The sequence below is a fragment of the Vipera berus genome (genome assembly GCF_964194415.1).
Source record: "Vipera berus genome assembly, chromosome: 1".
NCBI classification, from domain to species: Eukaryota; Metazoa; Chordata; class Lepidosauria; order Squamata; family Viperidae; genus Vipera; species Vipera berus.
Window position 1 is genome coordinate 160,807,053 of NC_138202.1, and position 17,232 is coordinate 160,824,284.

A 17,232-nucleotide genomic window follows, 5' to 3' on the forward strand; every position below is an offset into this window, starting at 1 on the left:
TGACCTCGGAAGGGTGGAAGGCTGAGTTAACCTGGAGCTGGTGAGGATTGAACTCCTGGCAGTGAGCTGAATTAGCCTGCAATACTGCATTCTAACCACCGTGCCACCACAATTCACGGATCTAGCGGAAGGATTACTTGATAAGGTTTGTGGTTTTGCTGATGACACAAAAGTATGTAACAGAGTTGATGTTCATAACATAGAAAACGAGTTGGCACTGCTGGAAAATTGGTCAAAATTGTGGAGACCCTAACCCTCAGTGTTGTTGTTATGGGAAAACCAGAGGAGGGAGCAGCATTATGTATGTTCGCCATTCTGAGTTATTTATAAAAAAATAATAAAGGTGGGATAAAAAATACCCTAATAAATAAATAAATAAATAAATAAAGCTTGGTAATATTCTAAAGCAAAACTTTAATAAATTAATATGCATGCCCAGCAGAAATACAAAAAGACAACTGAAAACCACAACACCATTTTCATTCATTCAGTGTTGCCATCTCTAACTGGAAATACACTAAAAGGCTTTTTTTTTAAATAGCCATCAGAATATGTTTCTGGTACATGAACATGTATTCCAGCAGTTAAATAAATGTTATGAAATCCAACAAAAATTATCCTTCAAGTAGGAAAAGAACGATAGAAAATGTCAATAAACATTTAGAGATTCTGGATCTCTGGAGTTTGTTCCCCCCTCCCCCTCTGAAAGATCAGAAACCAATTACAAAACAGAGCAGGAAACCACCACAGACTGACACTGAGAAACATGCTAAATCACCGTCACAGACTATTTCAGAATGCAGATGCTGACTCCTTCTCCTGTGCCCTTAGTAGGAGAAGCCTCACAAAAGAGGTGAGCAAGAAGCAGATCAAGTTAACAGAATTTCTGGACTAAGATAAAACAGCCCACAGCTATAAATCCTTGGAAGTAGAGCATATGATCACTTCTCCCCAATATTTTCTGTATGGGCAAAAGCAACAAAATAAAAACACCTTTCATACAGCACAACCTCACAATAAAAATTCAGCTGCAGGAGCTGGCTCAATTATTCACAGTCCTCCGATATTTTTCTCGCCATCCACTAGAAACGCTTGCACATGTACTCCCGAGTTCAAAATAAAATATCTTCATTTTTTATAAGCATCTCCACCACCAGTCTCTGATAACGAATATCGTTTAGGGCAGCCATTGCATCTAGCCCGGGCGCTCGCATAAGGGTTGGTCCGAAAACAATGCCAAGATTTTCTGCATTCATGAGGTTCTTTTTTTCATGGAGAGTTACCCTGGAACGAGAAAGAAGGCGATTAAAATGCGAGCTATCAAAAGCCTGGATAAGCTGTAATTGTGATCTCGTCGACCCAGAAATGAAAAAGGTCACGTTAAATACAAATTAAAGATAGCTTGAATGGTCATAACCACAACCTTTGTGCAAAACTAAAATTCTCAGTGTTCCCTAGCGAACAGTTATGGAAATGCTCCAATAAGGCTGATAAAGAATGATGGGTAAAGCAACAGCCATAAGGCAGATTGAAGGGAGGAACAAAAGAAAATATTAGATGACTTGTGAGTAAGATATTGGAGCTAATAGAGGGTGATTCATTCTCTCTCTCTCTGTCCCTCTCTCTCTTTCTGATAGGGCATATACTCTTGTCTGCATAGATCTGCAGTTCTTACTCTCTCCCATGTGAAAGCACCCAGCAACAATGAGTCTGATATTCCTATGTAGGCAGACTGGAATGTCACAATTGTCAGAGTGGAACATGGCTAGCTAGGCCAAGACATTGCCCCAAAGAGCTGTGTTCTTTAAAGCAGAGTTACTTAACTCAAATCCAACACTTGTCCATGTCAACCCTTTAAAAATAAAACACTTTAGTCCATCTCTCTCTTTCTCCCTCTCCCTCTATTCCTTGCACATCACAGACAACTGCCAACATAGCAGGGCATTTCATCAGCTGCCCATCATTTGTAGTCAATAGGAATAGGTATACTTTGGACAAGCCCTTCTTGTATTAATCAGTGTCTCTTAAATCAAACTTAATGTCTTAATAAAGGAGGTGTTTCCTTTTTCTCTCATATAATAACACTAGAATTCAGGATCATTGAAGAAAGGTGAATAATGAGACATTTCAGGATACAAGGAAATATTTCATGCGGCATCTACTTATATTATGGATTGGGCAAATGCGTGCCAGGTGAGGCTTTTAGTGTACTTACAATGCTGACATTATCCATGATTGGAAGCAAAGTAACTCTGAAGATCAGATGTTGGTAAAAATAGTAGAAAACTGCTATTGCTCTCTGGCTGGCTATTGGCAGAAAGAGGAGACTGAGCTAGGTGGCCTTTTATCCAACATTACTGTTCCTTTACTTATTTAATCCATCGACCTAGTGCAAGGTTCTTTCACTTTTTGGTGCAGTTTTGCCACGGTACAGGCGTTCTCACAAAATGGCAGATATGGTGCACCCATATACCAGCAGGCAAACAAGCTGCTGGCCTTCAGTACTCAATATTTTAGTTGCTAACAATGTTTTGGGGTCTAATATTCAAGATGTTACCAGAAATATTTTATTCTTATGACTGGCGCTATGCTTTGCAGCATGGTAGCTTCCTACTCATGAAAATTACAAAATAAAATTAGGCCACGAGCTTGACAATCACCAAGGAAGGTAATGGTCAGTCCATTGCACCCTGATACCACAATGGGGACTAGATGGACACCCTATTTTTATATGGTCAACTAGATCAGGGTTCCCAACCCCCCGGTCTGTGGACTGGCACTGGGCCGTGGCCAGGGCTTTTTTTCTCATAGAACGCTCAGAATGGAGTTCCGGCACCTTTTTTGGATGGAACCTTGTAGGGTAGGCAAGGCAGGTTATATGACATGTGTGAGTTCCGGCACCTTTTTCTTTTACAAAAAAAGCACTGGCCGTGGCATACCAGCAACTGGACCATGCAAACGAGTGAAGCCCTATCCGCTGTATGCAGGCAGCACACGAAACTGTGCTTCCTCTGGTCCTTGGGAAAATCTTTCTCCACAGAACTGGTCCCTGGTGCCCAAAAGGTTGGGGGCCTCTGAACTAGATGCTTCAAAGCCATGAACAAGGCAGGGAGAAGAGGGAGGGGGGTCAAGGAGAGAAATCTCCCAACTTTTGCTCTTGTTCCGCTCGGAGCATTCTTCTCTCCACAGAGCTGTCTACTTCCTGATACACTTTGAAAAAGATCTTGATCGTTCTGTATGGGATGGTATTGTTTAGTGTATTGTGTTTTAAAACATGTATTTGGATGTTACTTGTAAACAAGTTTGAAAAGACTGATGTTCGGAAAATCAACGTATAAATAAGTAAAAGCTATTCTGAGACTAACTTGCCATTGTGAATTCCACAGAGGAAGGACAGAAGTCTAGAAGTGAATAACACCATGTGCCTTTATAAAAGGTTGCACTTGCCTCGTCTGTACTCATGACATAAAGCAATAAAATGGAATCCAACTGTTGTGATTCAGGGTCAGCCTGTGGGTTCGGCAGTTGGGTCGGACGATTCAGAAGAGGAGGAGGGGGGTGTTGGAGAGCCTGCAGAGGACAGCCCTGAGGCTTCACAGAGCCCTCAGCCAGGCCCCTCTCATCTGGTCATGACGCAGACCCAGCTGTGTGAGCCTGACAGCGTGGATGAAGATGACCCACAGCTGGCCCTGTTCAAGGATGCCCGACGCAGGAGGCAGTCAATCAGGAGTAAACAGAGGAAGGCAATGGGGCACCTAGGAAGGAGGCAGAGAGAAGCCATGCCTTGAACTGTTTAAAAAGGGGAATGTGTGGGAGGGCTGGTTTGCTGAAGGCAACCGTTTGAATAGCTCCTGTTTATAATAATAATAATAATAATAATAATAATAATAATAATAATAATAATAATAATAATAATAATAATAAGAAGAAGAAGAAGAAGAAGAAGAAGAAGAAGAAGAAGAAGAAGAAGTTTCATGGTTCGTGTTTTGGTTTTGCTCTGTTTGCTCTGTTTTGTGTCAATAAATTTGGCAGGCTTAGTTCCAGCCTCTTGCCTTTTTGTAAAGGGGTTGTCCCTGCCTTTTCTGCAGGGCCGGTAGTAGGCTGGTACAGAACACCAACTACTTCCAAAGCCACGACAGAAAGACAGACCTCCACAGATCCCACAGCTTCTGCCTCTAGTTAATGGGTACAGTAGGAACAGCTGCCCCCTCCCTGTTTCTGTTTGAATGGCATCAAACATACATATAAACTGCTGTCTTGAGAGGCTATGATTTACTTTATAGTGGCTAATTGCCTATTTCAGGAAAAAAACCCTCATATGTGTAAATTAGTTTTTGAGCAGACTAAACAAAAGCTCTAACAGATATTACTGATTTACAGCTCAAGATAAATGCCATTAAGGATTTAGTCATTAAATAACTAAATTTCCATTATTGGAAAGTTCATGAATTATAAAGAAAACATTAAAAACCCATCCCAGAGGCTCTGTTTAATGTGGAATTAAATCATGCCAGACACCTATAACAACAGACGGGAGCTGTAAGTTTGGGAACAAATGGTTCCGAAGTTAGACAACTGTACCCTGAACTGACTTTTCAAGCTGATATTTTAAAGGGGCAGAGTCAGAGATGAGCAGGATTCTGTCCCTCCAACTATAAATTCAGATGCCTCCAATTAAATAATTACAGCGATGAAGACCCAAGACAAGGTTACTTCCAACAATGAAGGAGAGGCTCCCACAGACATGTTTAGAGAGCTCGGCCAACACACCAGCTTAAGAATAGAGCAGATAGTGATGGTGAGGTAAAACTAGACTGTCAGAAAAATTGCAAGTACAGATTATTCTATGAAACAAGCTAGGTGGCTTGTTGGAGACATTGCACACTGCACGAGCTATCAGAAGGTGTTAATCTGTTGATATTTATTTATTTGTTACATTTATTTGCCCCGTCTCGCTGTGGGGCTACTCTAGGCGGCTCACAATAGAGTAAAAAGAAAGAAAATGAAAGGAGTGTAAACAGAAATAAAATAATAGAACAATAAACAATGACAAAGGAACACAACGAGAATAAATACACCAATATGATAACTAAAAAGATGGATGGGTGGATAATAGAGAGCAGCCGGGGGGCAGGGGGGGGGAAAGATAGGTGGAGTCTGCCGTCAATCTAGCAGCCACTTCCAGTGTTGAACTTCCCCAATTTGTCCCCATTGATATGTGATAATACAGGTGAATTTTGGTCTTCTAGTACAGTTTCATGTAGACCATGTTGCAACAGACCAGACTAAGTGACCAAGGCATGAGTAACTATACAAAGGGAGTTTGGGCCAGAAAGGGCAATAATTGACACACCAGGTGAACTTGTGCCAAGACTTTCCTGGTGAGGCTACTATAGGTTTATCAAGCACAAGCTATGAGTCTAGGAGGACCCCCAAATTGCACATAACATTGAATGGGGGAGTGCAATCCCACTAAGAACCACTAGAACTAAGAGAGCTAAGTATCCACAGTTATTTGGTCTTATCAGGTTTGATTTTGAGCCTATTCTTCCTCATTAAATTCATCCCTGAAGAGGCTCCAGGAACTGGAATATGACTTCAATAGCACAACATGGTCAACCAGAGGTCAAAATATACAGCTGAGCATCATGGGTGAACTGATGGTCAGTAGATGTCTTTGCCCAACAACTTCATCAAAATGTAGATAAGAGAGGTGAGAGCATCAAAATTTCAGGCACTCTGAAAAGCAGAGGTTGTTTCAGAAGGATACCATGGTTAATGGTATCTAGGATTGCTGAGAGATCAAGATGAAGGTTGCATCATGTCTCTCCTGGCTCAGCCAGAGGTTATTAGCAAGAGGCCATGTATGTAGTGATCAATGGATTTTAAAAAATGGAAGCGGTTAGCCCAGGGGTAGGCAACCTTGGCTCTTTTATGACTCGTGGACTTCAACTCCCAGAATTCCTGAGTCAGCCATGCTGACTCGGGAATTCTGGGAATTGAAGTCCACGAGTCATAAAAGAGCCGAGGTTGCCTACCCCTGGGTTAGCCCAAGAACTTGGAACAAAAAAATGCTTGGTGGGCTTCAGATATGGACAAATCCTTTCATTTAATACCTCTTCAAATGTGCCATAAGGTAGCGTAATGTTTCACAGTGCGCAGGTGGCAGTAGCTTCAGTGCTTCGTGAAGTATTTCCAGCTGTTCATCAGCATCTGTGGTTTCTGAAATTGAAACATCTGATAAACCTTAAGCCAAAAGATGCACAAATTAGAGGAGCCTCTTCGGAGGCCTGTGTTTTCTGATATAACACATCTTCAATATTATCCATGTGAAGGATAATAATAATAATATTATGTGCAAGGAAAGGAAAAGTAGATAAAGATTATATTATCCTTACTGTCAGGTGGAGAATAAACTTTTGCTGTCCTTGAACAGGAAAAAAAGCATGGCTAGAGGTATTATTTACCTAAATAAGCTGACATACACGAGGAACAACCTTGTTTAATCCTGTTGCTATCTAAACCTAATATCTAGGCTGGCTAGATATTAAAAACACCAAAGCTACAAGCATATAGCTATCAACTGCAGAACCAATGACAGGAGGACTAGCTGTTCTTCATAAAGTGAACACACCGCCTTCAAGAATGCTGCCACCAAATCTCTGATAATGAATTGTCCAATACTGTGTATACTGGTAATGGACTTTGCTATATCAGATTGTTTTTTTTCTATTACTAAAAAAAATGCTGAGTTCTTCAAAAGTTGCAATATGGCTAGCCCTTTAAAGATGAGAAAATCTGGCTCTGCAATTTACATACATCTCTTGTTTCAAACAAACATAACACAAACAATTCAGACAAATTTCATGGTAATAAAAGTACCCATTTGAGAAATGATACAATTTAAGGCTTACTTGCAGATTCTATGAATTTGGGGTAGGCGTCATATGTGATTAATGGAATTGGCAAGTCCCTGAAGTAGAGTTTAAGGGCCCCGGTGATAATGTTGATATCTTCATACATATTCACGGAAATGTCTGCTTTTTCCCCATCTGTACATAAATAAAGAGGGAGGGGGACCCAAAATATAAAATGTACATAATATTAGCAAATGGAATTGTGATTTGCAATGATATTTAAGACAGTACGTACACTGTTATACACACAATATAAGAGCAGAAATGAGGTAAAATACATTTTGAAATAAAGACACTGTTCTATAAACAGCACTTTTCAAGCTATCTGTGGAATTGTTATCTTCAAAGCAAAAAAATATAACACAGAGAAAATTGCCTGTGTCCACATTAGCCGGGCTCTGTGATTCAGCTGCAGACTACTGCTGGCGACTTTAATTTCTATTCTCACAGAATTGCAATTGGTTTCAATGAGATTTGGGCAGAGTTGTGCCTTTCAAATGCAAGATTATTTTTTTTAAATAAAAAGTGCCATGACATAGAAAGTCAGGCACAGAGCAATAGATTTCTTCTTGTTTTGTTACCCCTACAATGGAATTGGCAGAACGAGAGATTATGGCATCCATAATCTCCAGCCATTAGAGATAGTGAGAAGCCTAGCCCAATGTGTATTGATAATGTCAGATTAGGAAAGGTGGCACAAAAATCACATTCAAAGAGAGCCTTCAACATTTTAAAATTAATAATAGCCCAATTTTAGCCTCATTAGCAAATTAGCACAGATGACAGAAAATTAGTCACCTCCATTCATAAGTGTTACAGTAGGTCAGATGACTATAAATAAGTAATTGGAGTGTGGCTCAAGAAGTTAGAAGGCTGGGCTGACAATTGGCAGGCTCATGTTCGAGATCTGGTTGCTGCGGCGCATAGGGTGAGCTCCTGTCACATGCTCCAGCTCCTGCCGACCCAGCAGTTCAAAAGCAGGTAACTGCAAGTAGATAAATGGGTACCACTTTGGTAGGCAACCTTATGGGGATACTGAACATCCCCTGGGCAATGGTGTCATCACTGGCAGATGCTTTCACCACACAAGCACTTTGGTGCTTCTGACGTGGAAGTAGCAGTAGTACTAAGTAATCACAAACTGCATTTTAAAAGCTTTTTAAAGCCATTCTTAGAACCCAAAAATAATTCTCCAGACTATTTTTTGGGAGAATGAGCTGTGAAATGACTGAGATCTAAGCAGCTACTTAAATGCCCAATAGTTCAAATATATCTAGTTTGTTTTTAATTATTTCTTTCCTGGACCACTGATCTAACCTACCCAGTACATCATATCACAGCATCCTAAGCTCATGCAAGTTAAAAAATGCTTCATATTTGGCACGGCCGAGAGGACTGCTTTCAGAGAAGCAAATCAACTTCCTACTAGTCATGCAATATTAATTCACTGGATTCTAGCAAATATGATAGAGGTAATTATTATGGTAAGCACTGAATAAAGAACATACCTCGATCAAAAGCCATTTTGACATCTTCAATTAGGTCGCTGAATCCTGATACTCGGTAGAGTCCTTCAGAATTGAGTCCTTTCAAAATTAAAATCATTACTAGATTAAGCAATCGTTTTCTGATAGACATGCACTTTATGGTTAACAGTACATAAACCCAAGTTCATTTTTTTAAAGCTGTAACTTTCTTACTCAGCCTAATGTGAAATCAGCTTTCAATTATTCCGTGCAAACGTATTTATAATAATGTTTCCGGAATAAGAAAGATGCCATACATGCATATGTACATTCTCATCATGCTTTTCCCTTTTAAGGTAAACAGCTTTACACAAAGTACAGATAAGAAGTAATAAACATTAAGCCCAAGAAATTATGTGAAATTAAAGCCAAGATGGGTTCTGGACCATCTGGTGACATCCATGACATATAAAAGACTGTGATGCAATATAAGATAGGGAATGTTAAAAAGCATGAATTAACAAATGAAATGAAACTAACAATAGAGATTCGGTGTGTCTCTGAAACTAAGAGAAAAGAAAGGGATGTGATGAAGGCCGTCTCTGCTTGTGAAATGGAGCTGATAAATGCAAACATAGAAGTGACGTTGGAGGTTTAATTATGAATGAAAGGGCTAAAATATACATAAAGTATTATTTGATGTCAGTTAGAATTACAGGATTGTAAAAAGGGAGGGTTTTTAAGTTGCTGAATGTATGTATGTATGTATGTATGTATGTATGTATGTATGTATGAATATATATATATGAAATGAAATTAAGAAGCCACAGGCTGGTGATAGTTACATATTATGCTCCAGGGATAATGAAAGAACAAGGAATACATATGAACAGATGGGCGGAAATGCTATGAAAGAGTACAGAAAAACTAACTGGGCCATTTCGAAACTCCCAAAATGAGTGAGAATATTGACTGTGAGCTATTTGCTCAGAAAAAAATGTCACTGTTTTGAGCTGTGTTTATGTACAATTCATATGTACACACACATTCAATCAAAACATGATTGATCTAATTATTTATGACAAAAGTGAAAGAATTGGTGACGAACATGAACATGAGATGTCTGAATGCCGGAAAGACCGCTCTTGTGTCAAAAATGGCGTGTGGGGGGGGAAAGGGATTGTGGAAGGAAAAGAAAGAAGCGAAGGAAATGACAGTAAAAACAAAACCAGGTGCAGGAAGAGCAATGGGTCTTGCATAAAAAAGTATTAGAACAGTGGTTCTCAACCTTTTCTTTACCATGGACCCCCCTTAAATACCTTTTGTGGTCATGGACCATGACCACGCACCCCCAAGACTTAACTCAAGATTTAAACCATAACATTTCTTCAAACCTTTGTGGACCCCCTGTGATGACATTGCAGCCCCCCAGGATCTGTGGACCACAGGTTGAGAATCACTGTATTAGAAGACTGATTGTCAAATAGAATGAAGGAAAAGTAGATGAAAGAATCTGAAAATAACCCTCGCATATTGGATATTTACACCGATTTACATACATTTAAAATTATGTAAGTAACAAGGAAGACTTGAAGGAGGGAATTTCTTTCTCACAAAAATGATCTCACAAAAGGAACGTTGGTTCTCAGGAGCATTAATATCATCCAAATCTAATGGAACAGTATCTTGGTACTATCAAAGAAAAGACAGTAATATAGGGATTTGCTTTATAATACTATTTTCCAAATGAATGGAATTTATGTTTATTTTTCTCCAAGGCCACTGATAATTTTAGGACACCCTAGGTAAAACCAGTTAGAGCAAACCCCCAACTGAGTGAGATCAATTTAACAGGATGATTAGCAAGGCAACCAAATCACTTAAATATGCTTTACCTCTTGACTCAATTTCCCTAATGCACATGTCTACAACCATTGGTCTCTTTGTTAAGTGTACTTTTACTAGCGTAGTGAGATCACAGCTGTACACTTTTTTAACATGCTTCAGGTCTGGCTTGCAGTCATTTGGGACCATCTTGGAACATTGTTTATGAACATTTAAGCCACAGTCTGATGAAAGAAGAAGACAAAAGACAAATAGAAACGTTAGCATCAGATTCGGTGCAATGAAATTATACCTGTAAACTATGCAACATACCCAAAGATGCAGCTATAGTTGTGTGGATTTATGCAGGATGTGAAGGGAGCAACACAGAATTCATTCTCTCTTAATCGCAATGTCAGTTTTTGCAGATAACTAGGTTTGGGATACCTGTCAGTTTAATTTCTTAAATTCTAGTGCACTAAATTAGAGAACCAGGTCACTTATCAGTGCAGCTGGATGATTTTGCCAGTGGCAAAATACATTTTTAGCTTTGAAGCTTGCAAAGCCTGGCAGCAGAACAAATAGTTTGCATTTCTAGCTACCTACCATAAATTTTGTGGACACATTCAAAAGACTTGTGAAGCTATGCTCAACGAACTGTCTGAACATCCTCTCGCTCAAGGCAGAGCTTAGCTGTAGTTACCACAAAGCAGGAGCAAGGTTTTTTTTTGCAAGGGCATCCTATGTTGAAGTCATCCAATATGGATTCTGGAATGCCCCACCCAAAGACAGGACCTTCCACATGCTGCTAGTGGAACTCCTTTGAGATTCCGCAAACAATCCCTCATCCTTTCTTGATCCAAAGGGTTATGTTTTATCACCAACCTTTGTCCCTTTCCCCGTCTGTGTGTGTGTGTGTGTGTGTGTGTGTGTGTGTGTGTGTGTGTGTGTGTGTGTGTGCATGTGAGTCAAAGCATAAGCACTATTATGAAAAGTAATCATCTGAATTCATTGCTGGTCTCCTTCAAAGCCTCTAAAACCAGCAATCCTCTTTATCTCATTACCAGGTTATCCAAATGTTTTGTAGTTTTCTCAGACCACCGAGGCAGAGGAGATTAGACCATATTTAATTTTATTAGCAGGCAAAAAGCTTCAAAAACGCTGCGAAGTGGATTTTCGGATACATTAAGCTAAAATGTCTCAGACGAGCTGCTCTTTCTCTTTCATTTCTGGAGCACCACAGAAAAGATTTTATATTTAGGAGCAGGGGGAAAAAATCGGCGTTAACATTTTCCAATGAAACTGAAATAATGTGTTTTTATTAATGCATGAGCAAACACAAGACCTATAAGCACTGTATTAAGGCTGCCCCAAGAGGATCTATTTCAAATATTTGCTGAGAGTACAATAAGCAGAGCTGTCATTTTCCTTTCTACTGCTGATTTGATTTTTATCATCTCTAACCTTCAACCTGCTTACAATTCATGAAAATATACAGTTGCCAAGTATGCATTATAGTGTTGTGATTCAGGGTCAGCCTGTGGGTTCGGCAGTTGGGTCGGATGACTCGGATGACTCAGATGAGGGGGAGGAGGGGGGTGTTGAAGAAGAACTTGCTGATGATGGCTTGGAGGCTCCGCAGAGCCCCCAGCCAGGCCCCTCTTACTTGGTGGAGACCCAGCTGTGTGAGCCCGACAGTGTGGATGAAGATGACCCACAGCTGGCCCTGTTCAAGGACGCCCGACGCAGGAGGCAGTCAAGTAGGAGCAAGCAGAGAAAGGCTGTGGGACTTCTCGGAAGGAGGCAAAGAGAGGCCACGCCCTGAACTCTTATAAAGGGAGTGTTTGGGGGAGGGCTGGTTTGCTGAAAGCAACCGCTCCGATAGAGGATCAAAGCTCCGGTATCTTGTTTCATGTTTTGTTTGTTTGTGCAATAAATTTGGCAGACGTATTCCAGCCTCTGCCGTTTGTACAGGGGTTGCCTTTCTGCAAGGCCGGTAGCAGGCTGGTACAGAACATATAGGAATTTCAGTGTGTGTTAAATACAGGACCATCATATTTGTAAGTTACGCTGGGGAAGAATAAGTACTGTGTCAGGTTTAAAAACTAACATAAATGAGGAAAAAAAGCTTCTATGCTACTCAAAAAGACAACTAGAGAGTTCTAATAGTTTTAGGACTGCTGTGAAATTAGAACTGGATTGGAGGTTAAGTGTATGAAATAAGCTGTTTCAGATATGCTCCATTTGGGCCCAATTCAAGGGCAATTTAGGATCTGGGAATATACTGTATATACTTGCTCAGAATACAGGAAAAGGTGTATTTGCTGTTCTTTATATGAGCTTATCTCAATTCAACAAAAAACGCTATAAGAATAATCATTTATTTATTTATTTATTTATTTATTTATTTATTTATTTATTTATTTATTTAAATTTTTATACCGCCCTATTCCCGAAGGACTCAGGGCGGTTTACAGGGCAGCATAAAATGTAATATAAAAATAGTATAAATTAAAATAGATTAAATTACATAATGATGGTACATTTTGTTTCTTCAGTAGATATAACTGGAAACACAGATTTCCAACTAGACCCCAGGGTTAAGTTTGCCATCTTATAGAAGAATTTCTAAAAAGAAAGCTCTACATTCTCGTTTTGAAATAACAGGACAACCCATCGCTTATGAAATTCAAGAAATCTGCCTGGCCAACAATTCAGTCTGTTCTTGAAGAAAAATACAGCATTTATATTTTTATAAAAGTACAAATGTATAAATGTATGTATAAACAAAGTAAGGAAAGTAAGTAAATAGTACAGCTTTTTAAACAGAGTTGCTTAAGATGGGAGGCCATATATAGGTAGTCCTCGATTTACGACCACAATTGAGCCCAAAATTTCCATTGCTAAGTGAGAATGAGTTGGTGAGCTTTATCAGAAAGTCGCAAAAGGTGATCACATGACCCTGGGACGCTGCAACCGTCGTATGAGCGTTGCCAAATGTACAAATTTGACCACATGACCATGGGAATGCTGCAATGGTGATAAGTGTGAAAAATAGTCCTTTTTTGCGTGTAACTTTGGTCACTAAGTAAATGGTTGTAATTTGAGGACTACCTGTACATCTTTGAAACAAATAAATTGGGGCTTCCCTAGCTTTATCCCAAGGAAGTAGTCCATAGACTGGCTGAAAGAGGAAAGAGTGGAGATCTAGAAGAGAGTGGACAACTGAAAATTTGCCACTCATGTTCTCTCTTTCTCTCTTTTCTCTCCCCCCATTTGAATGAAATCTGAAACCTGTTGAGATTGCCCTAGGACTTAAATATTAGCATAACATTTGTTTGCCCCACATTCTCATCCTTAACTTTACTATGTATAGTTTATTGGTGAGTTACGGGATCACTTGGATTGAATATTCAGTACAGTAAATATGCAAATTGATTATTAATCTAAGTTGTACTGTGATGGGGCTATTTAATAAGGTAACAAAGTCATTTAACTGAGAAAAAAAGAATGGATTTTATGGCATGAGTTTTTAATCTACACTCAAATACCCTGAACAAGGAATAGTGCTCATAGAAGATATTCACAATTTGTCTTAAATGCTCAGTTACCTCAATCTTGATATTTCCTCCCAGAAACAGACCTACTATCTTGGAGACACCAAAAGAATTTTGTGCCCATTCAATGTAGCATTCATCTTTCCTGAGTGAAAGGAGAGCTTTGTGCTTTTCAGTGGTAAACTACTTGGACCGTAAGACTTTCATCTAGCTAAACTTCCTTCCAGATCGGTTACAAAGGCTGTCTATGAATCTATCTTTTTAGCGAGGGTTTTTTTTGTGTGTATTTTTTCATAGATTTCTAACTCTTTAGCTCTTTGTGCATGTAAACTGTTCTGGCCATCTTGTTTCCTTGCTCTATCAATCAGAGGTTAGCCTGAATGCAGCCATACTGTCCTGCAGGCATTTATGCCATTTGTACCCTTTCTCCAAGACATTGTTTTGATGCCGCAACTATCCTGTAAAAAAAGAAAATGTGGTTTGCCCAAGCCATTGAACAAATCTCATGAATGAGAGTGAGTGTGAATCCCTAGCTACATTTAGCCATTATCCCAATCTGGAGCTCAAGTCCAAGGCAGGAAATGGCTGCTAATCTCTCATCTGAAATATTCCTGATTAGAGATGTGTGTGGTGCTTTGTGAGAAGGAAACATACAAATGGCAAAATCCATGAAGTGCCCTAAGCAACAGAAAAACCTTGACATCCCAGAGATGTAAGATGAAAATTAGCAGAGTTAAATGTACTTAAATGTTTCAAATACTTGAAACTCAAATAATTTGGCCACCTAATGAGAAGGAAGGACTCACTGGAGAAGAGCCTGATGCTGGGAAAGGTTGAGGGCAAGAGAAGAAGGGGACGACAGAGAATGAGGTGGCTGGATGGAATCACTGAAGCAGTAGGCGTGAGCCTAAATGGACTCCAGAAGATGGTAGAGGACAGGAAGGCCTGGAGGAACGTTCTCCATGGGGTCACGATGGGTCGGACACGACTTCACAACTTACAACAACAACAAATGTACTTGGCCCAACCCTGGAAAATTTAAGACTGTGATATAGGAGGACAAGCACACACTTCAAAGTATCCCATGTCCACCAGTTTCTTCCTTCTCCTTAGCTTGCTGGTATTACTGCAAGAAAACCTGTGACCTCGTTGGTATGCTCCATTAGAGGAGAAGTGTGACAGAGGTCTTGGAACTTTTGAGCATAAGTATGGAGTTTTTGTTCCGGTCTGTCTCCTACTTGCTGGGAAAATACTGTTTCTCACAAAAGCAAATCACTAAAATGTTAAAGACAATTTTTTTAAAAGAAAAAAAAGAGCTCTAAAGTTTATTCTCCCTTTTGCTCAAAATGCCCTGGGGCCTTCTATTTTTTCCCCTCTCACTCAAAGCTTTAGAAAAATCTGCCCCTAAAGAATTATTTTAAGGTAGGTGGCTATATGCATAGTGTATGAAAGTACATTATATAAACTATATCTAAGTAAGAGTCAAGCCACCCACATACCATGATGGAGAGAAATTGCAGGCTAGTTACCATGGTAGGTTATGCACTGTAAAAAAAAGATACCTATTATACTAATTACAAACAAAATTTTAAAATGCCCTTTCATATTATACATCTACCTATACTTTATAAGAAAAGTCTTCCTATGTGGTCCTTGAGTTACAATAGTAACTGGGATTGGAATTTCTGTCACTAAGCAATGCAGTCACGTGATGTTGTGTTTCATGACCGCAACAACAATCCCACAGTCCTGGTGGCTTTTGTGACCCCAGAACCACATTGGTCATTAAATGGGAAGAAGTCGGGAGTCCCAGGAAAGCAGAGTGGTGCAGTGGGAAAAGACACTCCAGTGCATGGGTAGATGTGTATGTGCCACAGGAATTTATTTATTTATTTATTTTATTGGATTTGTATACCGCCCTATTCCCGTAGGACTCAGGGCGGTTTACAGGGCAGTTAAAACCATGAATACAAAAAATTAAAAACAAATAAAACAATTAAATTAAATTCAAGCCCCAAGAGTAAATCTAAAACCCAGTTAAATTAACAACCCCACAGTCTGGACCAAACAGATCGAAGAGCCAAGTTTTCAGGTCCCGGCGAAATGAGCGAAGGTCGGGGGCAGTCCTAAGTTCTGTGGGTAGTTGGTTCCATAGGGCAGGCGCACCCACAGAGAACGCCCTTCCCCTGGGAATAACCCGCCGGCATTCATTAACCGGCGGTACCTTGAGAAGGCCCTCCCTGTGGGGGCGCACAGGACGATGGGAAGATGTGTTCCCTTAGATAGTCCGGACCCAAGCCATTTGCCACACGCAGGCACTCGGGAGCACAGGCAAGTGCACAGGTACTGCAGGGGCACGTGTGTGTGTGTGTGTGCCACAGGCCAGTGCTACTGGGCATGGCCAGGTTCACAGCTGGGCAAAAAAGTACTGGCAGCACGAGTGTCTCCCAATTTCCTGCTGCCTTTCCCATTGACTTTGCTTGCGGGAAGCTGGCAGGGAACAGCGGAAAGCACAATCACCTGATTGTGGGGATGCTGCACTGCCTGCAATTTTGTGAAGTGGTCCTAAGTCCCCCTTGGTCACTACTGTTGTAGTTCTGAATGGTCGATGAATGAATGGTCACAACTTGAGCATTATCCTTCCCCCCCCTCCAAAAAACACACATCCTATTTTTTAGGAGATGCAGCATTCTAAAAAAAAACAAAAACAAAGGAAGTGCTCTTTCAAAAACTGCTCTCAAATCGTCGATTGGATGGAAGTGATGCAGATTTTATCTTACCCTTCATTACAAACATCGCTTTTTTAAGTTGCCGGTGGCTTCATATTCACTTCTATGCAACCGTCCTTTTGGAAACAGACCAAGGGTCTCTTTTTAAAAACGGGACATTCACGCTAAACTAGAAAGGATCACGGAAAGCCTTGAAGTTCTCAAATCTTAGGTTGGTTCGAGAGGTGCTTCGCGTATTTCAGGCTTCCAGAGACGGACCACGAAGTGGCGAGGATCTGATTCTAGCATGGCTTCTCAGAGGAAACGGCTGAAGCATCGCTTTCACTGCTTTCTGCAACAGCTTGTTCAACTGCACACGTCTGGCTGTGGTTGTGAAATGCACCTCCAGCTGCCTCTGACCTCAGACATACATGAATCAAGATAAGCTTTTTGGGCCAGGAGTAAAATTGGTTCGACCCCTAGGTAGACCTACTAGCCCACTCTTGTCCGTGTACACTCCTTGTAAGTGCTTTCTACTGCTTTATTCTGCAGCCCGGCAGTCCTCTTTATCTTTGTCCTGCACAGGAGATGCAGGACACCAACAGCACCAAATAAACAGTGGTCAGGTTTAAAACAGCATCTGACTAAAATTTTCTCATTAAGGCATCGTGAACAGGGCAGGCTTATGTTTCAGCCACAAGTCCTAGTTTTCAATCATCTCTTACACGATATGCTTCTTAAGGTTTGGAAATCTTAGGTT

General features: G+C 40.3%; 1 protein-coding gene across 2 annotated transcripts in view; it reads right to left on the reverse strand.

Annotated features, from left to right (window-relative positions):
• Window positions 1-278: 278 nt before the first annotated feature.
• Window positions 279-17,232, reverse strand: part of CHN1 (chimerin 1) — a gene marked incomplete at its 5' end in the record, with an annotated part of 127,843 nt that continues 110,889 nt past the window's right edge. For both annotated transcript variants that reach the window (XM_081313976.1, XM_081313975.1), the window contains 5 exons: window positions 279-1,284; window positions 6,117-6,222; window positions 6,915-7,052; window positions 8,426-8,503; window positions 10,279-10,452. In XM_081313976.1, coding sequence (XP_081170102.1) covers window positions 1,113-1,284; window positions 6,117-6,222; window positions 6,915-7,052; window positions 8,426-8,503; window positions 10,279-10,452 — 668 coding nt within the window. In that variant the 3' untranslated portion in view covers window positions 279-1,112. The remainder of the gene's footprint in view (window positions 1,285-6,116; window positions 6,223-6,914; window positions 7,053-8,425; window positions 8,504-10,278; window positions 10,453-17,232) is intronic.